Source organism: Sinocyclocheilus rhinocerous, unplaced genomic scaffold, assembly GCF_001515625.1.
Source record: "Sinocyclocheilus rhinocerous isolate Xijiao unplaced genomic scaffold, SAMN03320098_v1.1 scaffold1063, whole genome shotgun sequence".
Taxonomy (NCBI): domain Eukaryota; kingdom Metazoa; phylum Chordata; class Actinopteri; order Cypriniformes; family Cyprinidae; genus Sinocyclocheilus; species Sinocyclocheilus rhinocerous.
The window spans coordinates 817,826-842,983 of NW_015625586.1; the positions used below are offsets into that span (position 1 = coordinate 817,826).

General features: G+C 36.1%; 2 protein-coding genes and 1 pseudogene across 3 annotated transcripts in view; all 3 read left to right on the top strand.

Annotated features, from left to right (window-relative positions):
* Nucleotides 1-183: 183 nt before the first annotated feature.
* LOC107755149 (NFATC2-interacting protein-like) lies at nucleotides 184-4,305 on the top strand (annotated as a pseudogene).
* A 316-nt stretch (nucleotides 4,306-4,621) lies between these two features.
* Nucleotides 4,622-15,835, top strand: spns1 (SPNS lysolipid transporter 1, lysophospholipid). Its single transcript, XM_016571145.1, has 13 exons — nucleotides 4,622-4,844; nucleotides 6,411-6,620; nucleotides 8,111-8,176; nucleotides 8,274-8,410; nucleotides 8,578-8,729; nucleotides 10,373-10,439; nucleotides 10,643-10,785; nucleotides 11,509-11,661; nucleotides 11,865-12,054; nucleotides 12,200-12,265; nucleotides 13,023-13,121; nucleotides 13,218-13,386; nucleotides 14,832-15,835. The coding sequence occupies exons 2-13, from the start codon at nucleotides 6,413-6,415 to the stop codon at nucleotides 14,900-14,902; spliced, it is 1,521 nt and encodes a 506-aa protein (XP_016426631.1). The 5' UTR covers nucleotides 4,622-4,844; nucleotides 6,411-6,412; the 3' UTR covers nucleotides 14,903-15,835.
* Nucleotides 15,836-16,862: 1,027 nt separating this feature from the next.
* The window catches only part of LOC107755157 (uncharacterized), a 9,295-nt gene continuing 999 nt past the window's right edge, over nucleotides 16,863-25,158 (top strand). Inside the window, exons 1-11 of one of the 2 annotated variants that reach the window (XM_016571864.1) lie at nucleotides 16,863-17,258; nucleotides 19,796-19,900; nucleotides 21,846-21,888; nucleotides 22,501-22,529; nucleotides 22,668-22,713; nucleotides 22,795-22,853; nucleotides 23,230-23,298; nucleotides 23,454-23,496; nucleotides 23,611-23,678; nucleotides 23,799-23,876; nucleotides 23,973-24,029. In XM_016571864.1, coding sequence (XP_016427350.1) covers nucleotides 19,798-19,900; nucleotides 21,846-21,888; nucleotides 22,501-22,529; nucleotides 22,668-22,713; nucleotides 22,795-22,853; nucleotides 23,230-23,298; nucleotides 23,454-23,496; nucleotides 23,611-23,678; nucleotides 23,799-23,876; nucleotides 23,973-24,029 — 595 coding nt within the window. In that variant the 5' untranslated portion in view covers nucleotides 16,863-17,258; nucleotides 19,796-19,797. The remainder of the gene's footprint in view (nucleotides 17,259-19,795; nucleotides 19,901-21,845; nucleotides 21,889-22,500; nucleotides 22,530-22,667; nucleotides 22,714-22,794; nucleotides 22,854-23,229; nucleotides 23,299-23,453; nucleotides 23,497-23,610; nucleotides 23,679-23,798; nucleotides 23,877-23,972; nucleotides 24,030-25,158) is intronic. The other variant, XM_016571872.1, reaches the window with a different exon arrangement.

Genomic DNA, 25,158 nt, shown 5'->3' on the forward strand with positions numbered 1-25,158 from the left:
TTTCTTTAAATACTTCTGCATAATATTTCAGAAATCGTAGGGATTTTTTATTATTTATAAGATGAAGAGATTTTAGAAGTGAGTTTAATTCAATTTTAAAAAGAGGATAGGATGGGAAAATATTTGCGAATTTTTGTTTGTGAATGAAAAATTTAAACCAAATCAAACCAAATAACTAAACTAAAGTATTCCGTGAGCGAGCCTTTGTTTCGTGACGTCACGCCCTCACCGAGAGCGCACGCGGAAACGAAACATGGCTGAAATGGTGAGATCTCGTTTATAACAGTTATAGAGTGTTAAGTTTGAAGAGTTATTGCTACTCCAATTCTGCACATTTCACATGGACACGACGTTTGAGAAGTTGTCGTTAGAAAACAATCCTGAATATCTATTATCTATAACTGCCCTAATGTGCAATAGCACGCTGGATAATCAGTTGTCGTCGATTAATCAACAACAACATAGAAAAAGTGTTTTTAAAGTAAATGTTTTTGTTCAAGTAAATGTTTAAGTTATACCCCAAGTTTGCAGTAACTCACAGAGCCCCAGTTTAAAATTGAATAACGCTATGCTTGTGCATGTGTTTACATTGATTAATAAACAAGAAAGAAAGTGTGAAAGTGACGTGACATGTGGCCAAGTATGGTGACCCATACTCTGAATTAGTGCTCTGCATTTAACCCATCCAAAGTGCACACACACAGCAGTGAACACACACAAACCGTGAACACACACCCGGAGCGAGCGGCAGCCATTTTTTTGCTGCGGCGCCCGGGGAGCAGTTGGGGGTTCGGTGCCTTGCTCAAGGGCACCTCAGTCGTGGTTGAAGGTGGGAGAGAGCGCTGTACATTCACTCCCCCCACCTACAATCCCTGCCTGTACCAGACTCGAACCCGCAACCTTGGGTTACGAGTTCAACTCTCTAACCATTAGGCCACGACTTCCCCAACAAAACAATAACAGTAATTTTACTCCGTCTCAATTGGAGTTAATGGTCATTTAATCATGGTATTAGCCGTTTACAGAACGGTTTCGATTACTCTTGTGATCTATCCGTCAATGAAAACAAATTTGTAAGCTAATTCTACTTAAATTGCGATTGACAAGCTAGACAGCTAACTATTTACATAAATGCATTTTACAAATATAATTTCAGTTTAAATCCATCAGGTAATATGGGAAATCTGTTGCCTTTTTCCTTATTTCAGGTAACAGACAGTGACGGGGGTGTAACTGTATCAGACCCTCCAAAACAACCCCCCAAACGCCGACGCATCCTCGACGCTGCCTCCATCACAACAGTACCTGTTTACTCCAACAAGGTGAGTAGATCTCGCCTGCTTGACTTCAAAGACCTTCCTGACTGAAAAGAATATACTTGATGACCTTTCCCACATGTTTGATAATATGACTGTAATCTAAATGCATGGGGATAGATGTGTTGCAAGGTGTTAACATATGCTAAAAGATGATTCAGATGTTACATTATTGTGTTTTAGGTAAACAGCTCCTTAAATCTGAAGCCAATAACCTTCAAACACACCACTCTCACAGGTATAATATAACTTTTTATATGCTAACATTTTATTTTAGAAATGTATATTTTTATTCAGCAAAGATGCATTAAATAAATCAAAAGTGACCATAAAGACATTTATGATGTAAAACAATGTCAAATAAATGTTGTTTGGATTTTTTTTGTTTTTACTGTATTTTTAAAAAATCAAATAAAGGCACGCTTAATGATCATATCCTTTCAAAAACATTTGAAAATGTTCCAACCCCAAACTTTTAGATGATAACGGTGTATATCTGGCCTTTATGTAATTTTTGCTTCCTGTGAGTGAGGGTTTCCCATCACTCTTCATTATAGATATTTATCATTTTGTGAGTGGGAGTAATCCGCGCCATCCTCACTGTTTTCATTTATTGTGTCAGATGAGGAAAAAGGTGGTCCTCTGTGGTCTCCTTCCCCACCTCGTACAGAGAGACGGCCAATCAGCATTGATCTGAGTGGCTCAGAGGAGGAGCCAGAACAGACTGAAGCTCAGTAAGTACACAGACTGACTTTACTTCACCATGAAACACAAAAAGTGTGTCATTATACACCCAAAATCAATGTTGTTAAATAGCTCCTTGATATTCAAATGAACCATAGCCCGTCCAATTAATCATCTGATGATTGATAAGCATACCCTGAGCGGTGTTCTTTCATCTAAACCATCATCTTCCATTTCTCCCTAGGCAGATCCTCCGTTCCCCCTCTCCACCCCCTCCACCATGTAGTCCACTACTGAAACGGAGCAGACGGGCAAACCCAAAAATACAGTCAGTGGCACTATCAATAATGAAATAAGGCTGATGATACACGCGGCAACTTTTTGAGCAATGTTGCCGTCAACGGGCAACCAGGTGAGACACAGAACCCACGACCAATCTAAAGTATCCAGATATAAATTTGTTACCCATTCTCAATGGGAAAGTGCCCAAGCAACATTGCTCAAAAAATGTTTTGACATTTCATGATCTCTCTTTTATATTGAATTTCTCATGCAGTTTTTAGTGTTTTAATGCTCTTATGACAGACAATGTTAGCTTTTTTCAAATAGGACACAGAAATGAATAACAATATTAGTAAAGTAATGAAATGAACAGGAAGTAAGGCCAGAGATAAACAGATCTGACATTCTCTCATTCTCTCTCTCATCTCTGTCCTAGAGAAATCCACAGGAAATGGGATGCGATTGGCTCTCTGGTGTGTCTCTCGCATGAGCCTCAGGAGCCTGTGGTTGAATACAGAAACCCTCCATCTCCTGTGAATGACTCTGATGATGACATCTTCATCATTTCTTCTGACAGCAAAAAGAAACGACGTCCCCAAAATGCTGAGGACAGAGACTCAGCGCGAGAAATTTCACTAAAATTTCGCTGTCGAACAGAGTTGTTCAAAATCCCAATACTGTCTGTAAGTGGAATAGAGACTCTTGTTTATGACGTATTGCTCGATATGTGGCGTATTTGTTTGGTTGAGTATGGTCCAGTCAAACTGGAAAATGAATGTTTTTAAATTTGACTTTTATTGTATGTATGTGCCTTATGATTGCAGACGGCTCCGTTGAGTAAAGCTGTGGAACAGTTGGCCAACAAACTCAATGTCCGACCCAGCCAAATTCTGTTGTTAAAGGGGTCATATGATGCGATTTCATTTTTTCCTTTCTCTTTGGAGTGTTACAAGCTCTTGGTGCATAAAGAAGATCTGTAAATTTGCAAAGGCTAAAGTCTCAAATCCAAAGAGATATTCTTTATAAAAGTTAAGAGTTAGCCACGCCTACCTAAAACGGCTCGTTCGAACACGCCCCCACATATCTTTTTAGCAGCATCATATGACCCCTTTAAAGAAAGATATTGATCTCCCTATTCACTCGTCCGTCAGTGAGCTGGGTCTCGGCATAGCTGACATTATAGGTAATAGAAAGCAGTAGTGATTATGAGCTGAATTCATTAGCATGCATCGCAGTGCACTTACAGAGTGCACCAGTAGGGTTCCAGATGTAAAAGCTCCATTCATTTTCTCCACAGGAAAATAATCTTTAATGCTAACTGATAAACCTTTAAAGAGAGACCTGTTGCGAGTTCTTGACATGGTTAAATGATGGTACATGGAAACATTGACACAATGACACATACAAAATCCTGCAGCCTTCATGCAACTCCTTTTCGTCTCTGCTGTCTTCCCCAGATTGTGTAGTAACAGAATAAACAAGAAGAGAGCGACAAAAGTAATGTCATTACTGTGCGACTGCAAGGCAAAGAGAAAGCATCTGTGCAGGAGTATTCCCTACAAAAGGTGTGTACTGTACATCTTTTTGGATCTTGTTCTTGTTCCTGTGAAATTTATTTAGTACTCAACTGTCATTGTTCATTTTTTTTTAAAGAATGCTCCTCTAGGATCCATCCTGTCTCAGTACGTCTCTGGTTTGAGCGCCAGTGCTAGATGGAAAGCCAAATTTATCTTTGATGGGTCAAGGGTCTCATATAATCAGACTCCAGCTGACCTGGACATGGAGGACGGTGACGTCATTGAAGTCTGGGCCTAAACGCCCTCAAATATTGATGTTCTGTACTTTTTCAAAACCATGTTCTGTAATGCAATGTAACGTAATATGATATGGTTTCTGTGGTTCGTAAGGACGGAGAAAAAGATTTGTAGAGGAGGTCAGACTTCTTTTTAGAAAAAAATATTTTTTTTAAGGTTTCATGAACAATACACATTTGACGTGTTTGAAGACATGCAAAAACAATATAAAGTCAGTTTTACATTGTGTATATACATCAGATTTATTTAAGAATTGTTTATTTATATAATATATATATATATAAGAGTTTACTTGATTGAAAGGATTATAATAAAATGACAAATTTGATAGATGTTTTTGTTGCCTGTAGTCACTTGTGTCAGTTTTCTAAAGGGCAATATTTGAGTTGATTTTCGGGGGCATTTTTGTCCTTCTGAGAGCATGATATTTTTATTTTATGAAACAACACCACACCCATCACTATCTGTGGTGGTGGTGGTGGGGTGGGGGGGGTTTCACATGACTAGGGAGCGGAAGTACTGCGTCATTCCAATATGGCGTCGTGCTGAACTTGTAGATCATCAACAAAACAGAAAGTCGGTCGGCTGCACAGTTCGCCTCGAGACCCTCCACTGCAATTAAAAAATGTCCACACAGGAGGTAAGGTAAAGATAGTGCCCTTAAACGTCTTGATAACTCAGAGGGAGCCCAACAGCGTCCAGAAGAAGAACTTTGACGACGCCTCTGACTAAGCTTTGCATTTTCCAGGTAAACAACAGTATATGTGTGAGGACTGATTATGGAGCAGTAAAGTCTCGGGAGACAGTTCATATCGCTCTTTTCTATAGGTTTCGTGATTTGCATGTTTCCGTATGAAAGGCTGTTTTATAGTTGTGAATGAATGTTTTGCTCCTCTAAGTGTTGAGGAAACACTGGGTGTGTTTTAAACAAATATACCACCATGAGAGCTTTCCATGCCTTTTCCATAACAACCACATCTAAAAAAGAAGAATACAATGTTGTTTTTGTTTTTTTTGTTGAGGTTGGCACTGTCAGTAGAATATGTTGCTTAACCAGCTTCAAGCATCACATGTCATCGTCAGTCAGCAAAACCCGTTTTTTAGTTGGATTCAACCGACAGTTAAAGGATATAGATAACTGAAAGTAGATAGGGAAACTTCTGACATGTTATTCCACATAGTTGTTTAGGTTTGGCCATTTAAATTCATTTACTGATATGCAGGAACTCTTAATGACTGTTTTAATCAAACCTAAACTTTTACATTAATATATTATTTATTAAAATTGTGCATGCATACAGAGCTATCTCAGCCCATAGTGTAATTTCTCTTTCAATATTTTTACTGTATTCACATGACATTGTGGCGAGATTAATTCACATCACGAGCATGTGCTTACTTCCCTCTCCATGTGTCTAAACTAGATTATAAATGTAATTCATTCTTCCTGTCTTCATAGAATCTATTCTAGAAAAAAGGTCTCAGCGCTTTAGAACAAAGAACTCTTTGGCAGTATTCTTTATCTTACTTTTTCTATGTTTTAAATGGATTATCTCACTCAAAAATAAACTTTTTTGAGGGAGTGGGTGGGGATCAAAAATCAAAAATCTAAAATCTAAAATGTAATTTAAACCCAGAAATAAATGTTTAAAATATTATAAATTAAAAAGAAAAACAAAGAATGATTGTGACAAAATGAACAAGGAAAATTCAGATTCTGCACTATTTTGTGGTCAAGCATTTGTAATGTCTGCAGTTTTTCACTGTAAACAAAGTAATGATAATATAATTTATGGAAAAGCTTCTTCATTTTAAAAATGCAAATTAGATGCATTTTGGCTTGGTTTTAAAAGACTTTTGAACCCCACTGTACATCCTCATGTGTGGATGAGATTAGCAAGTGATCAATAGTCTGTGTGTAATCAGTGATAGACTTTGTTCTTTTTTTGTTGTTGTTGTTGCTCTTGAGCATTTAATGCCTGAAACCGTGAGTCAGTCTTTGGTTTTGCTTCCCATAAGGATCTTTGATTGTGGTAGACCAAACCATCCATGTTCTAGAGAAGTTTTGTGTCTGTATACATGCAATATTCCATTCTCTAAGTGTAAAAAAGGAGCGCTAGTAATGCCAAGGTCATAGGTTCGATTCCCGGGGAATGTGTGAACTGATAAAATGCAGTGTAAGCTGCTTTGAATAAAATAATCTACATATGCAAAAATGTAAATGTAAAACTTATTTCTAAGACTTTTTGCTACTGTTGATTTGAACTCTATGCTGGCATTTTTTGCTCTTCATCAAATTCTTTTTCTGCTGCAGTGATGACAGGGACAGATGTTTCCGCAGACACCACACCCTTCTTCTCAGATGATAATGAGGGGGAGGGGCCTACTGACAATGGGGTGGGATCACCTCAGCCCGAGGAGGAGGAGTCTGCCAGCGGAGTGTCTGATAAGAGGGCTAAACTGACTGTGGCTGTACTCTGCTACATCAACCTGCTGAACTATATGGACCGATTCACTGTGGCAGGTAACCAGCGCTGTTTGATTTCAGCACATCAGTGCTGCCATAAAGTGCTGGATCCCTTTTGATTCAGATCAAATGCACAAGCAAGACACACAGCAGTAACACCCATACACAGCATGATAATGTGATTTGTTCATGATATCAGATTATGCTAGCCTAAATTGGTCTTTTGAATCAGAGGGCTTTTATATCCATTCACGAATTTTAAAAATACCAGCTAATTTAGTTTTTCTTTCATGTATTGTTGTCTGATGCAGTGTAGGGCTGTGCAAATAATCGAATGCGATGATCATGCGCATCTCGTCAGTAAAGCCGGTTCTGTGATTAGTAGTAAATCTCCATCACGTGCTTTCAGATGGAGCGGCATTTACTACACAGAGCCGTAGTTCACTGACAAGCTACGCAGTATCGCGTTCATTATCGCCGATGTATCGCCTGCGATTATGAACACGATATTGCGAAGCTTGCCTATTAATTTTATTATTTTTTTATTTATATTAGCCTATTTTATTCTGTTTTCTCAGAAGCGCTGCTGGTGCGTGATAATTTGAGGATGTGTGAATCCAGGTTTTGCTGTTGCCCTGTATGCTGCTGTTTGCACGTTAAAATAAAATATTTGTTTGTATTTTTTATGTATTATCACAGATGCTTGTCCATTCTATTTTTTTTAATACAAATGTATTATTCTAATTTGATCAGTTAACAGTTAATATTCGGATAACGAGCAGCGGTTGTCGGTCAGGAAAATTAACCGAAAAGAGCATCCCAAGTCCTTACTACGTTTTTGGACCTTGATTGTGTTAGGATCATTGCTGTCTATACAGGGTCAGAAAGCTTTTAGATTCCATCAAAAATATCTTAATCTGTGTTCCGAAGATGAACGAAGGCCTTACAGGTTTGGAATGACATGAGGCTGAGTAATTAATGACAGAATTTTTCATTTTTGGGTGAACTATCCCTTTAAGTTCATCTAACATTTGTATTTTATTTTAGCTTTATTTTTTATTTAGTTTGACTTTCAGTTAGGGAAAAAATTATTAGTATTACTTATTTTTTAAAGAATTATTTCTGGCATTTTTACCTTTATTTGATAGGACCGTAGTTAGACAGGAAGCGAAGTTGGAGAGAAAAAGAGGGACGGGATTGGGTAAGGTCCACGAGCTGGGACTCGAACACGGGATGCCCGAAGCGCAACGGCACTACATGTCGACACGCTGCCCACGAGGCTATCGGCACCGACAAGGAAAATTATTTTTAATAGTTTTAGTTAACAGCAACAACACCTCTGATGAGGTTTATACACATACTTTTGCTATTAGTAATAGAGGCTTTGTGGAAGGCAAAGAGATGTGTTGCCCCCAATGACTGTTTGATATATAAATATCTGTAGAAAGTTTTCATTGTTGTTTTATTCTGCAAAACATATAATGTGCAATGGTATTTTAATTGGTCAGTAATAAAGCTGTGATAACACTAAACGTCCTGTCTTGCAGGTGTACTTCCAGACATTGAGCATTTCTTCAGCATTAGTGATGGAACATCAGGACTACTTCAGACAGGTGAGCGGATTCATACCATTTGAAATCCATTTTATTATCATTATTACTCTTATTATTATTTATTATTTTATTCACTTTGATTCTTTATTCTTTTTAGTCTTCATCTGCAGTTATATGTTCTTGGCTCCTCTGTTTGGATACCTGGGCGACAGGTATAACAGGAAGCTGATCATGTGTGTGGGAATTTTTTTCTGGTCCCTAGTGACGTTAGCCAGTTCCTTCATCGGAAAAGACGTAAGTCGTACATTAAACCTTTCAGACAAATGCATACGGGTTAATCCTCCCCTTTATATTTGAATACTTTTTATTTCAAAGCAACATCTTTCAGTCTTCTATACTAAAGTGTGTATTTTAAAGTGTGATATTGAGAGAGTAAGCTAATAGGATAAATCTTCTCTCAGCATTTCTGGGCGTTGTTGTTGACGCGAGGGCTGGTGGGTGTTGGGGAGGCCAGTTACTCCACCATTGCTCCCACCATCATCGCTGACCTGTTCATCAAGGAGAAGAGGACCAACATGCTGTCCGTTTTCTACTTTGCAATCCCAGTGGGCAGGTGGGACAACATACACTCAGGGGCCGTTTACACGACAACGTTTTCAGCCAAAAAACGGGAAACTTTTTATGCGTTTTGCCTGTTCGCTTACACGACAGCAGTGTTTTGGGGACTGAAAAGCATAATTTTGAAAATGAGTTTTTGAAAACGCCACCGTTATCGTTTCCGTGTAAACACCCAATACGGGAATCTTTGAAAACGGTGACGTCATGCGCGTGCGTAATACGTGTTAGGTATGTAGACATGTGCAGTACGTGTCGATTTTAAAGGCAAGCGTGAACAAACATACACAACAATGGCAGAGTACATGGTACTGTTGTTGCTGCTCAAGAGTTTGCTAATGCAGCTAATGCTGCTATCGCTATGAATGAGGAGTAGAGCAACAGTTGGTGTGGTGATTTTAGTGACGGAACTCCCGCCCACAAAGAGCTAATCCTCATTTCCCTGCAGGTACTGTTTACTAACAAGGTGACAGCGCCAACTACTGGCCTGGCATAAGTAATGCAGCGTTTTTGGCCGTTTTCGCGGATATGTGTAAACGTGAATCATTTTGAAAACGTTGTCGTGTATACGTGAAACTTTTTAAAAATGCAAGGGAAAAACCTTTCCGTTTTTGACTACATTGTTGTCGTGTAAACGTAGCCTCAAACAGAACACTGGGTGGAAATACTGGTGTTTGGGTTATTCACACTTCAGCTCTATGCACATTCACAGCATGGTTACATTCTCACACTCTGCCACGTGCAGTTACATTATCAGTTTTTTTTCCTTCACACCAACCAAAGTTGCATTTATATGTTTCCAGGCTGCTACAGTTGAGCACTTCCGATAGAGACCTAGTCACTGGATATTTCAAATTTTATGAGAATACTTAAATACATTGATATATTAATTATCTGGCTAGACATTTCCAAAATCTACAGACAGCCTTGTTAATAAATAGATTGCATTTTCATTTTTTATTTTTCTCATGTAAATGTTGTGTAAAATATGTTCATTCAAATTCAGTAATTATTTGCAATATTCTATTTGCTTTTGTTAAATTATTGTTACACTACCAACCCTCTACATTGCGAGTAAATCACTCGCATATGCGACTAATCTTCACTCTGGGCGACTAAATGATGTCTAATATTAGCCCATTCAAATTTATGTGATCAAAAACAGTTAAACGGTAATATATTGTGACATATTTTTAGAATTAACAACTATTTTTTAATTTAATATTTTAATTTATTCCTGTGATTGTGAAGCTGAATTTGCAGCAGTAATTTGTTTGGCTGCTTAACATTTTTGTAGAAACCATGACACTTTTTCTTTGAATTCTTTAATGAATAAAAAGTTCAAAAGAACAGTGTTTATTTAAAATATAAATCTTTGTAACATTATAAATGCCCTTTCTGTCAATTTTAATCAATTTAATGCATCCCTGCTTAATAACAATTTCTTTAATTTCTTCAAAAAATAAACTTTTAAAGAATGTTAGTTTGTGCCCCTGAAACATATTAAAGAACTAACTGTATTTGGTCACTTTATATGTGGATCAGACGGCCACTCTCTGTTTAAATGGACAGCATAAGCTGCAATGTGAACCAGACCTGATCCTCATTCTCATTCAAATCTGCCGGCCTTTCTTTCCTCAGTGGTCTGGGTTATATCGTGGGCTCAGAGGTGGATGATGTGACTGGGGATTGGCACTGGGCCCTTCGGGTACGTCTACAGCACCAAACCTCTCACTGTTTATCTGTCTCTGGGTGGATTATATAATACATGCTTATTGCTTTCACCACAAAATCACACTAGGAGATTAAATACAATGATAACAATTCTCTGTAATTTTCTCACACGTATTCTCACTTTCATTCTCTCTCTGCCTTTTTTGTTTGCTCTTTTCGTTTGTTTCTCTTTTATAGGTGACCCCTGGTCTGGGGCTGCTGGCCGTGATCCTCTTGTTGTTTGTAGTTCAGGAGCCGAAGCGGGGTGCGATCGAAGCTCATCCAGAGCACACGCTGCACAGAACCAGCTGGCTGGCGGACATAAAAGCACTTTGCAGGAAGTGAGTCACTGAGTCACGTTAGATTTTATGCAGGGAATTTTTCAATATCTGATAATGCTTCTTGACTGGCTTCAGGGTTTTTCCTCTGTTATTAGGTAATTATTGGTGACATCACTGCAGCCTCTATCTGAGATGATCAAGGACATTATAAAATATCTAATCACTCACAATCACAAGTGATTTTTTTTTTTAGATATAAGGGTAATAACCATTGCTCTTGGTGGCTGCTGTTGTAATAAATATATATTTTTAAGAATATTTCAGCAAGTTTTTGCCCATGCATTGGAAGTCAGTCGGGTCAAAAACAGCTAAATATTTCATTTCAGTATTTTCCTCAGAAGAAAGTCATATGAAAGTATGATATATGAAATATTACAATATCGAGTGCCATTTTTCTACAGTATTATATGTGTAATTTATGTAATTGTAAACTTTGCTGTCACGGGATTAATTCAGAATAAATTAAAATAGATAAGTTTTTTAAAATTTAAGTAATATTTCACAATATTACTGTTTTTATTGTATATTTGATCAGACTTCTTTCAAAACAATTATCCTTAATTATTTCACATTTTTAACCAGTAGTGTAAATGTAATATTGCAGAAGTTGAATAAGTGATATATGATTCTCAAGCTATTTGTTGTGTGGTTATTTGCAATGATTAAATGTTTCCTTTCTGAACTCAATGTCTCTCTCTGTCTACCTCCTCATTTCTGTTTCAGTCCAAGTTTTGTTCTGTCCACGTTTGGCTTCACGACTGTGGCCTTTGTGACAGGATCACTGGCCCTGTGGGCCCCTGCCTTTTTATTCAGAGCGGGCGTCTTCACTGGAGAGAAGCAGCCGTGTTTAAAAGCCCCCTGTGACAACTCTGACAGGTGTCAGCCCCTCGTACACACCACCTCACTCTCTCAAGATACACAACATGACTTTGGCACACACTTTTGTGTTCTATTGACGTCTTTGTAGTCTTTTAACATTATAGTACTATTATGATTTTACGACAGTGCATTTGTTGTAAATATTCCTATGTTAAAAACATACACTAATAATGTAACTAATAATCTCCTCTGCTCTGCAGTCTGATTTTTGGCATCATCACAGTTGTGACGGGCATCCTGGGTGTAGCGAGTGGTGTGCAAGTGAGCAAGATGCTGAGGATCAAAACCCCTCGAGCTGATCCGCTAGTCTGTGCTGCAGGACTCCTCCTCGCTGCTCCCTTTCTCTATCTGTCCATCATGTTTGCTCAGGCTAGCACTGTGGCCACATATGTAAGTCACTCATTTGACTTCTCCTTTGACCCTGTTTTATCCAAAAGCTGTTTCTTTTTTCCAGGAAGTGTTTTCAGTGTTATATTGACCGCAGTGTTGAATGTAGGGCAGTTTTATGCTGACCATAGTTTCGTGTTCCCACCAGATCTTTATCTTCCTGGGTGAGACATTCCTGTCTATGAATTGGGCCATTGTTGCTGATATCCTTCTGGTGAGTTTCCCTTCTCCCATTTTATCCAATACCAAGTCAAAAGAATAAAGAATAGACAAATTTATTTTATTATTCACTCACCCTCATGTTTTTGCCAACTTGTATGCTGTTGTTTTTTCCGCAAAACACAAAAGTAGGCTTGTTTGAAGAATTGTTCGATAGTTATTGCCATTCAACAACATAGTGTTCAGAGTCCGCAGCTTGTCAAACTCTAAAAAAGACAAGAAAGCACCATAAAGTAGTTAATATGACTGGCACACTATTATCAAAGTCTTTTAAAGCAGTGATTCTCAATTAAAGGGCTTCCAATGGGGCCCACAGAATGACTTAAAATTATTTAATTATATGTTTAAAAAATAATTAAATCAAGCAAGAAGCTAAAAACATCAAAAATCAAGCTGAAACGGAAATATTAATTTTTTCCCTCATCAATAACTTTTTTTTTTTTTTTTGAAAAACATAAAAATCCAAATCTAACAGAATCACCAAATGAATCATGTTTAATGAATTTTATTTCAACACTCCCAATTTCTGTTAATAAAAAAACGAGTAGCATTGCTATAATTACAACAGAAATACCAGAGGAAATATTTAGGCTAATATTGTCTTTGAATATTGTGAAACACTGTTCTAAAGCCACTTCATATCTTTGCAATGCTTTAGAAATGTCTTCTTTTGTGTTCCAGTGAAATAACAACAGCATATGTGTTTGGAACAGCATGAGGTCTCTCTCTTAATGTTCTCTCTCTTCTGTCAGTATGTTGTGATCCCCACACGGCGCTCCACAGCGGAAGCCTTTCAGATTGTACTCTCGCACTTGCTTGGCGACGCTATTAGCCCTTACCTCATAGGAGTGGTACGTCAATCTCACAATTGCACACAAAAAGTCTTTGGAAATTCTTTTTAAAAAACACTTTAGGTTGCATGTCATGTGTTTTTTCCCCCGATTAAGGTGTCAGACTCGATAAAGAAATCAGACTCGTACATGTGGGAGTTTCGTTCACTTCAGATGTCACTGCTGCTGTGCTCCTTCGTGGCCGTGGGGGGCGGAGCTTTCTTCCTGGCCACGGCCCTCTTCATCGAGAAAGACCGGCATCTGGCAGAGAACTACGTGCCCTCTGGTGAGTGAAATCACTGATGACATCCCAGTCTTGTCTTAGATTAGAGGTCATTCATATATTTCCAAAGAATTTGGCCATTTCAGGACATTCTTGGAAGTCTTGTTTGTTTGTTATTTTAGTTTGTTATACTTTTATGCTTATTAATATGAATTGAATTAATTTATTTTGTTTATTTTTATATTTAGTTTAGGTTTTAGTAATTTGTTATGTGATGTATTCAAATATATATTATATAAATATATAATTATATTATATAAATTATATAAATATATTATATTCTAATTCTATTCTTAAAAAAAAAAAACATGCCCCTTTTAGACTTGCACACTATTAATTTATTAACTGCTTCACTAGCTTCTCTATTCTTTTCTAATATTCTAATTGTTTTGTTTTCATTTATTATACAACTAAAGCAAAAACGTCCTCTAACACTAGCTTGCTCCAGTCTTTTTCTATTCTGTTTTCTTTTTATTTATTATATGATTTAAAAAAAACCTTGCTACGTGTACTGCGTTAAGCTAACTGAGACTTGTTATAGCACTTGTATATCATTGCTCTTTTGTTGATGTTGTTTGCTTCCATTGTCCTCATTTGTAAGTTGCTTTGGATAAAAGCTTCTGCTAAATGACTAAATGTATTTAGCTTTAATTTTATTTTTATTTTAGTAATTTTAGTACTTAACAACTTATTTCATTTAGATGTCAGTGCAACATTTCTAAAACATTTTTTTAAGTTTATCATGTAATATTTATATTTTATTTCAACTTTATTTCAATAAAGCAATAAGCCCTGCTTCGCGTCGTGCTTAACAATGCCCCTTAGCTGTTATAAATTCACTGTAAACCACAGCTTCACGGGGCTTATTGCTTTTATAAAACGGTTATTCCATATATGTAGTAAGGTTTCACAAAATAAAACCGAGCAAATAAAGTGTAATGATATAAATAAAAACCGTATTCTTCCACCAAACTATGTAGTTCCTCAGAAACAGTTGTGGATGCAATAAAGTGGTTGCCAAGCAACACACAAAGTAAACAAAGGTGTATGTTTTGTACAACAGCTTAGAACGTGGCTCAACCAATCAGAATCAAGGACCGGAACTATCCGTTTTTTTATTAATTATAACAATGTTTTATAGTTTTAGTTTATTCTGTGTATTTTGCAGTGGATTGGTTTGAATTGCCACTAATAATCCTGCTTTTAAGAAGGGATTTTATGGCTTGCTATCATAAGTGCATTACTATAAATGTATGTTTTTGAATTAATTATAAATTTTCTTTTTAGTCTCTTCACTAAGCAATATGCTGACTGGTTGTTATAAGTCATCTTTTCCATTTGTCGGTTTTGGCTTATTCTTTATATGCAATTCTCAGTCACTTAATTTGTTAGGGCTGTTACAGTTACTTTGGAAATCTAATGTACTGACGTGTCTCTTTCTTTTTCAGATGACGCACCAATTGTTGTTCCAAAGAGAGGGAGGTCCACTAAAGTATCAGTGTCAAGTGTTTTAATTTGAGATGACTCAAGGATTTGGATTGTTCTCAACACGGGGCACAACACTGGCCTATAGGCAGACAGAGCCAGTGCCATCAGCAGCCAATCCTGGAGCTCTAATCACTGATTGAACTATCTCCACAATAGGGAGTTTTATAGTAATTTATTATGCTTATATTTGTGTTTATATCCTTAACACCGATATTGATTTGGGAACATTTTGAACTAACAAAAATATCAGGAACGTCTTACCTGGAAGTCCTGTGTGCCGTTGACCATTCTGCCTTCCACCCGGATGAGTCCTGTGGGAGGAGACAGAGGCACACGGGGAACACGTGAAAAAAAGGTTATATGCTGAGGACATTTAATTGAAACTCATCGAGCTGTGTTTTAGAATTCATGTAAATTATATTTGAGATGTTTTTATTGGAGGGGATCTCAAGTGATTTTTCAGATTGCTGTTTATAGGTTAAGTCAGCTAACTAAAACCAAGGTACTCTCAAAATGCTGTTGCATTTGTTTTCATCAGACCTTGACTGTGACTGAAAACTAGCAGAATCAGACTGAGCCTGAGCAGCACTGAAGCCTGTCTGTGATCTGCCTTCAGTCTTTCCTCCTCTTTTAATGTTTTTTCTTCTATGCTAGTAACATTTGAGCTTTTAGTCTTTTAAGAAGTACACCGAAACACTAATGCTACCGTGGCATGAATCACATATTAATTCATTTGTTTATATATATTTTTTAAAATAACATTGTTACATATATTTGTTGCAAGGGCCTGGTTCATGGCATGTTTTACTGTGCCATTTTAACTGTAAGAAACTTTTTTGTTTTTAAAGGAAACAGTTCGTTGTGCATTCCCTCTGCTGTTGTTGTTGTTTTCTAGGCAATTCGTTTGAGTTAATTTGCAAATGTTTCTGTCTAATCTTGTTTTCTAACTTTTTTTTAACATTAAATGAGGAATTTAATCTAATTTGTGTCTTTTTGATCGTTTTTCACGTGTTGAAACGTGCTTGTAATCTGTTATAGCACATGAAAATAATGGCGAGTATTTTTATTTCTGCTTGATATCTTTCTCTCCGTCTCTCGCATGTTTGCGTTCTCTCTCTGCAGTGGCAAGAACGATGATCATAAAGTTTTTCAGTTGCTGTGGTTTCCTGTTTGTAGGTGGGATATAGAGATGCAGGTCTGTTTGGTAAATTTGCTGTGAAAATTAGTCTCGTGAATGAATTATGAAAACTGAAGCGCCTAAACCGAAACATGCATTGTCTTTGCAGTGGAACATTTCGGTGGATGATGTTGTGCTTGTGAGAATACAATGTACCAGCTTGTCATTCCAGTAATTTGTGTTTGTGTAGGTTACAACACCACAAAATGCCACAAGAGTGGGAGGCAAGATTGAGAAATTATGACTCATTGTCCGCCATAACGAAGCAACGAATTAACACTTATAGTTCAAATCAGGCAAGGTTTTTAACATGCATTTTTTAACTCCTCATGAAACAGAGAAACACCTGTCTTCTGTGATACTTCAAGAAATATTATGAAGCATGATTCTTAGCTCAATTCTTGACTGTTTTTTTTATTTTTTTTTTATGGCCAATTATTATTATTTGACATTAAATCTTGCAATGGGACACCACTAAGTTTTATTTGGATTCTAATGTGGTCAAATTCTCACCCTAATGTAACTCAAAGTCAAGTTCTGCTTTTCTTAATCTATAAGGTTTAAAGCAGGTTTTACAGGAAAGCAAGCCTTAACGACTTTATCTTCTGAGTCTAACATCTGACACATGATAAAAATTAAGGAAAAGCAACAAAAAAAAAAGTTATCAAATCTGCATGGCGACAGAAAACTGAACCTTCAGATATAAGAGATGAAACAAGAAGGGAGGTGAAGTGAGCAAGAGATCAGCCAGTTACAGAGATGAAGAGAGGAAAAAAAGATGCTGACTGGTGCAAGCGACTTTCTATGAGCCTATGAGGAGGCAGAGAGTAAGTGCAGCGAGGAAAGAAACCTAAAAGTGAAGTTCTTTGCGGCAAAGGCCCTGTAGATCAGGACACACCTCAGCGGCTCATATGAAATAATGAGACTTAGGGAATTAACTTCAGCAGATATGAGCATATTAAGAAACTGACTACTGGGATTGCTTAAGTTTGGGTTGGGAGGTGAACTAAAGGGGAGAAATTGAGGACCAAGGAGTGAGCCGTGAGGGAGGAAGAGTAAAAAATGGAGGCACCTTCAGTGTGAGCTGCGAGTTAGGTGTGATTTGTACAGTCTGCAGCGTGTGTGTGAACTGGTCAGCAGTTTGGTTGCAGGTTTCTGCTGAGCAGAACGTGTGGTGTCTTGATTGACTTGATTGCTGCTACTGATACTGGTAAGCCTTTTACTTTATTTTCTCTTCAAGTAACACTGACTATTTGTGGAGAAAGTTTTCTGTGCTGATTACAGAGAGATTGAGTTTGAATACAGTTATACTCATTCATATCTGATTTTTTTTTTTTGCCAATCGCCCTTTTCTACAAATGGTAAAGAAATCCTACAGTATATGTGATCTGTCACTTTCAATCAGTGTCGATGACCTTTGGTTTTCTTCTGTGGAAGCAACATGCCATTTAGCACCAACTTGGCTGACACGATTAACAAAAGGTTTCAAATTGCCATGAAAATGAATCAGAGTTATTCATCTTCCTCAATTTCGAGTGCTGAATTCATATTAAGACGATAAATGTTTCAAAACAGTCTATTGCCTTTGCAAGTCAGCAAACTTTTTGCTCCCCCCCCCAAAAAAACAGCTAACTTTTTGCCAAAAAATATTTATTTAGAAGCTTTATTTTCTTACTAATTGACTCTAAATGTAATATGGCTGTAGTGTGGTAAAGATCAGAGGGTCAAGAGGTCTCCAACCGCAAATGAAACCTGATTATCACATTCACTATCCTTCGTCAAGCCAATTACATTAACATATGTTTTTTTCACGCCTTTAATTCTGACCAAAATAACTTGGCAGCTTTGCTTGTATTTAGTTTAAGAAAATTTAGGTAAGGCCGCCATTTGCCCTGCTTTTTTTGTGTTCTGGGTAGTAGTTCTCTATGACTTGACAGCTCTGGAATTAAGAGAGGCCCAGACCATAATGTGTCGTTTTTCTTCTCATGTAACTGCAAAATACAGGAAATCCGTTTCCTGGCACTAAATGCAACCACAGACAGCCACACGCTCACATATATAGAGGTGTGTAAAAGCTTGCAAGGCAGGTGATGCTGAGTGAATTTTCACAGATTGAGAATTTGCCTAATTAAACCAACGTTTCATCTGAAAAGCGCTGACCACTCAGAGATTGTTGTATCCGTTAAAATGCACACAGTGATCCATGCTGAGGTAATCAGGAGTTTATTTTATCTATGGTGTTAATTAAGCAGACTGCGTTTATCTAAAGCAAGTGAATAGTGCATTCCCAAAATGACTATTAAGAAAAAGGAATTTATATATAGGCCTATTGTGATGTTTATGCTCAATTAAAAAATCTGATAAAATACCACTTAAGGGTGTTTTTTTCAACTTCTGTTTTTATGTCCCAGATTTTTTCACTGTCTGTTAATGTTTTGTCGCATTAGATTTATTATTTATGTTTTGGTTTGTCACATTAAAACGATTTTGAAAAGTTTTTTGTAATCATACTTTTCAAATGTATATTTCCCGCTTTTTAAATTCTTTTGTGTATAGATGTTTCCCCCCCATGTCCAAACCCAAACTTTAAGTAATAAAACGTGAAAATATTAAAAAACATAATCAAAATTTGAGGATTACATATTTAAAACTTTAATACTATAAATAATGTTTTTTGTACTAAAATTAGACATGTGATGATGAGTGAATAAAGACATATCAAAGTAAAACCACGTTATTCAAATATCTGAGGTGTTATTTTCAGTTGAGCTGTAAATTTTGTCGAATTTTGCAAAGTGTGAAAATATTTCATTGTGTGCATTTAGGCTGCCCAAAATGCAAGCTAAGAAATTATCCTTACCATGTGAGTCCATCATCTTATTGCAAAAATATTTAAAATGCAATTTCCACCACAAAACGCTATCAAACAATACATCATTCGAGATGCGATATAAATTACATTGTGAGAATTTAGGATATGAACTATTTGTCATTATTAATAGACCAATTAAACTAGTGCGAGAGTTTATATTCTGAAACAGAGACTGTAAATAGATTAGAAGTGTATTTAATTTGAAAGGGACTTTGAGTTATATTTGCAGAAACATCTTTATACTGAATATAAGTGTTCTCTAAAAACAAGTCCTTATGCAACACTTATCTGGCTTCTCGGTTAAATGTATCCTGTTTTACTGATGTTGAGATGTTTTTACTGGAAAACAAGATGTTACTGGTTAAGAGCAGGATTACTGACATGTATAAATGATGATTAGACTTACTACTCATCAACACCAAGATCTGCAAGACAACGATAAAGCTAGTTAAGCTAGTTAAGAGATCTAAATGTCCATGGTGGGGATCAGAGCAGCTCTTCGGTTTTAAGAATTAAATGATAAGGAATAAATTATCATGAATAATGTTTTAAAGAGCTCATGGACGGAAGATCTGTGTTTTCATCTGTTTCTTAAAGATTGTGGGAGACCAATACTTATTGCTAACATTAAGTAACAAAAAAGAGCAGCTCTGTTGTTTCATTTGTATAGTTAAAACAGGTCAACATAAAAACCAAATGAAATTAGTTCACCTGACTTTTCATTTGTGGCTTCATCATTTATACAAAATGAGAGTATGGAAACATTTCCCAGGTTTAGTCACACTAACCTAAAACCACAGATTCAGAAGAATGATGTTGCTCTCCGCTATGGCCTAATACTGTCATAAATCGATGTTCTCGTATTGTCTTCTCAGTTATGGACTCCACTGCACTGCTGTCTGTGGTAGGCGGGGCTCTATTCCTGTCAATCATCCTTTTAGCCAGTCTTTGTACATACTGCTGGGGGCATAAACAACCAAGTAAGGCCTCCTAACTCTTATCTGTAATAAAAATGTTTGTCTCATCAAAGCTTTATGTTAAAAAGGACGCTTGCGGTAAATTTAAATTCAAATAAATGTAAATACTCACAACATGGTTTTGCACAACTATAACAGTTAGGGTTGTCACCTTCAGCGAGGCAAAATAAGGGACACCCGTTCACGAAAGGGACGGGTGGCAAGTTGGCAACCCTAAAACAATAACCCTGAGAAAGAGTTGTATGATGTACACGCCCATTTATAATCGAGGTACGGAAGGTTTTTTGTGTAGTCGAGCTGCAGTCACGATCTTTCTGTCCAAGAATACATGACGCACTGCTTGACATTTCAAAGACCTGAAGACTGATGCGTCGTGCGTCGCCCGTCTCTTTTACGGAGCATGCGCAAAATGCCGGTTAATCAGATTGGCGTTCTGCGCATGCTCCGTAAAAAACACAGGCGATGCACGACCATACCTACAGTATCCAAATACCCACATTTGCGGTCTTTGCACTTGACCACTTGACTACTTATATGTCGTATTTCCTGGCCACACTTAGTTTTTCTTCCAAATGATATGTAATAATATCTAATTATATTAATATTTCACTTGCATTGGAAAGGTTTCCGTGAAAAATCTCACGATTTATTCCAAAACATGATGCATGAAGGGACACACTAATGCCGAGTTCACACTGCACGATTTTCAAACTCGTCGGATCGCCGTTGTTTTCACACTGCGTGACTATCTACCCACATTTGCGGTCTTTGCACTTGACCACTTGACTACTTATATGTCGTATTTCCTGTATTTGGGCCAAGTGTGGATGAAGACCCCGAGTGTGTGTAGAACAACGCTTTTAGAGCACTATAAGTGTGTCCTATCAGGTAATGAAAACATTACCTGATGGGACACACTTATGCCGAGTTCACACTGCACGATTTTAGCCCGATTTTTCACTCGCCGACAGGTTTTGCGAAATCGCCGACAAATGTCCGAAATCGGAGGCAAATCAGTGCTCGTTCACGCGAGTGACAATCATGCAGTGTGAATTATCAAAGACGCGATCTGAGGGAATCACCGACACGTCGCCCGCGAATAGCGCTCCGGAGATCGGGAAAGGGTCACGAGGACACCCATAGCGCAACGACACTGTTTGTCGTGCCTATTATTTACAAGCCAATTGTAAAGCATCATGACAACCCATACAGCAAAAATATAATTTCAAATATACTTACTTTTAATATATATTTAATTTAAAATATAGCCTATTTAAATATATTTCAAAATATAAAAAAGAATGGCCAACAATGTATTTGTTAAACAGGCTAAGTTTCACAATATATCTAAACAGTATATATAAAATATTATATAATATATAAATGATATATATATATATATATATATATTGAATTACTGAAATAAATGAACTTTTCCACGACATTCTAATTTATTTAGATGCACATGTATATATATATATATTTGGCCATTTTTTAGCCTATATTTTCGAAAATATATTAAAAATCCACATTTTAAAAGTATTTTATTATTAAATAATTTAAGTATTTAAGTATTAATCAATATATTTTGGCCTCCATATAGTTAAATCCAAGAAAATACATTCACACATGTTAAATTATTAAAGGTTAAATAATTAACAATAATTTTGATAGGCTAATCCATCCACATTTTGGTTTAGCCTAAACATGGCCTAGCCCTAGGCTATAGAACTGAAATATATTTTCTTGCCCCATTTTGAAATGGTACATGATGAACTAAATGAACTAAATAGCCTATTTTTTCAATTTCATAAGTGTATTTCAGTTAGCTTCACTGTTCACAGCATATATCTAGCATATTTTTAAAACATATTTTGGTCAGGAAAAAATATTTTGTCTTATGGGATGATGTAGTTTGTTTCTTGGCTATATTTTATTTCTTTTATAGCATCCATCCATCAGAGGTCCAGTGACTCAGAATACAACCCAACGTAAGAAACCAGCCTCTCTGCCAAATAAAGGATCTTGTCAGCTACCCATATTCAATCATAATTTTCATGCACATTTACATTATAACCTCCTGACTACCAGGAAAAACAGTTTTGGGAATTTAGAATTTTGTCATGTCATTACATTGTTTAGAGCATAAGAAAAAATTTGAAAAATAAAATTTTTGAAAAATTATATTTTATTCATATGTTATGCCATGTCCTCTATAGAAGACATCGGGACTTTAAAAAGTCCTGTTTTTTTAAGAAATAAAAAGACATGAATAGACATGAAAAGGCAAAAACAGTGGGATTTTTGTTTTAATCACAAATCAATTTTAATTTTTTATACCGAACATTATATAAAGACGATTCTCAGCTATGTTATGAAAGATATTTAAAAAAAAACATTTTTCTTTATGCAAAAATGTGTGTAAAATGGCCATAAACAAGTTTTGCCATTATATACAATGTATCTATAAACTGTATCTAATCTGCATATTAATAAAACATAATGTCCTCTACAGAGGACAAAACTCCATAGCTGGTAGTCAGGAGGATATAATTGGCGTTTGTTTTTTGTGTGTTGGCTCAACATTGTCTCTCTTTATACAGTTTTGTGGTTCGGCATCCCGTGTCAACATGTAAATATATTTTCCTCTCTGCTAACACACAACAAAACTCACAAATTGTTGTATCTGCATTGTTCATATAAATATCTACATAAATACATAAATATCTGCATAGCCTAAATAGTGCTTGTCTCATCCCTTATTATTCAGATGAGCACCATACGGATCATACCAGAATTGGACCTTACCAACCCAAGTGAGTTCACACAAACACAGATGTATAGTACACACAGACTGCGTTGTGTGTTCAGTGTGTTAACAATCACTCTGTCCTCAGTTCACTCAGTTCACCATCTATTACGGTCACAAAGGTGCCCTCCTGTCCTCCCTCAGAAAGTGAGTAGCATACAGTCATCATGGTATTTGAGACAATATACTAATCTAATGTCTTGTATATATAATGGAAAAAAAAGGCACCACAGTGTTGACGACTTATGAAATGCTGTCAGCGTCTAGTGCTCCATTACTACAATTCAAAGCTGTATGACACAAAAAATGTTTAGCTTTTGAATATATAGGCCTATATTTTTAAGGTAACTGATTTCAGTTGATTTCTTTTAATGTATTTAATTGTAATTTTGTATTATTATTATTATTATTGTTTGCGACTTTGAGCACTTTGAGCTACACTTTACGTATAAAAAGTGCTATGCAAGTAATTTTTAAGGAGTATTATTATTATTAAAGCATACATTTCTAATTGTCTCTCTAGCTGGAAGTCAAGCCAGTTATGTGAATCAAAACGGTGAGGAGGGAATCAACATTCATGTCGATGGCCATGGTCAGAAATCAAATGACTCACTTTTGTATTGTAATTCTGGGTAGTTTGCACATTGTTAACTGAATATGGGTTAAATGTAAACTCTTTGTGAATAAACACGTGTGTGCATGAGAGACTGATTGCTAAATAATCCTGAATATGTGACTCTTCTATAGAGAGTGACGATGAGCCGTATGTTCAGCCTCCAAGTGAATACATGTAAGAGCGCACCTGCCTGATCCCAGATCTCCACAAACGATTCTAAACTACTAATCAGGCTAAAGCTGAATCATTATCCATATAAAACTGATGGAGAACATCTCTTTTCTCCAGAGTTGTTCTTCCAGATTCCCCAAACACGCTATCTCAGAGACCCAGCAGAGCTTCATCCCAGAGCTCAGGTAGAAGATCTGAGATTAAATAAGAATAGCTCTCTATTTACTCTATTTGTTTCATTATAAATACATTGGTTAATAAAGTCCTCTGATCCTCTGATAATGTTGATGCTGACGTTTTTGTAGGAGAACCTTACATAAATGTAGACCATGTGTCTGAAGCTATATTTGACTGTGAGATGTATGTGGATGAATCAGACTCAGGTACTACATGCTGAACAGAAATAATGACCGCAAAGCAACGCTGCAATGCATATCCTAACTTTGTCCTGTGTATGCTGTGGTGTTTTGTTTTTACAGACATTCCCGATTATGAAAATTGCAGAAATTCTCAAGACCACAGGGAACAAACCCATAGTAAGTTTTTAGATTAATAGCAAATAGTTATTTTTTATTTATTTTCTGCTAAACAGTGAGATTTTTTCCCCTTGCTTTGCCTTTCACTCCTCACCTACAAACATGGAAATTATATATATTAAGTACATATGTATATACACTGCCAGTCAAAAGTTTTTGAACAGTAAGATGTTTTTTAAAGAAGTCTCCTCTGCTCACCAAGCCTGCATTTATTTGATCCAAAGTACAGCAAAAGCAGTAATGTTGTGAAATATTTTTACTATTTAAAATAACTGCTTTCTATTTGAATATATTTTAAAATGTAATTTATTCCTGTGATTTCAAAGCTGAATTTTTAGCATCAGTCTTCAGTGTCACATGATCCTTCAGAAATCATTCTAATATGCTGATTTGCTGCTCAAGAAACATTTTTTATTATTCCTATTATTATTATCAACAATATTTAAAACAGTTGAGTACATTTTTTTCCCAGGATTCTTTGATGAATAGAAAGATACAAAGGTCAGCTTTTGTAACACTATACACTGTACCATTCAAAAGCTTGGAGTCAGTATAATATTTTTTTTGTTGAGAAATTATAGAAATAATACTTTTATTTAGCAAGGATGCTTTAAATTGATCAAAAGTGATGATAAAGACATTTATAATGTTACAAAAGATTTCTATTTCAGATGAATTATGTTCAAACTTTTTATTAAAACAAATATTATTACAACAAGAAAATAGATTACAAATTTTTAACATTTAACATAAATTTTTTTTTTTTTTAATTTTAAGGCCAAACCCAAACATAATGCATAACCAATAAAAAAAAAGAGAAAAAAATAAAGAATTAGAACGGAAGAAAAAAAAATTTAATAAATAAAATAACTACAAAACTATCATAAAATAAAGAATACAACTAATTATAGAAAATAGCATTTCTGAAGGATTATGTGACTGGAGTAATGATGCTAAAAAATTCAGCTTTGAAATCATATTCATTAGTGTTTGAATATATTTTAAAATGTCAAGTTATTTTAAATAGTAATAATATTTAAGAATTGTCCTGTTTTTGCTGTACTTTGGATCCATTAAATGCAGGCTTGGTGAGTAGAAGAAACTTCTTTAAAAAACATTAAAAATCTTA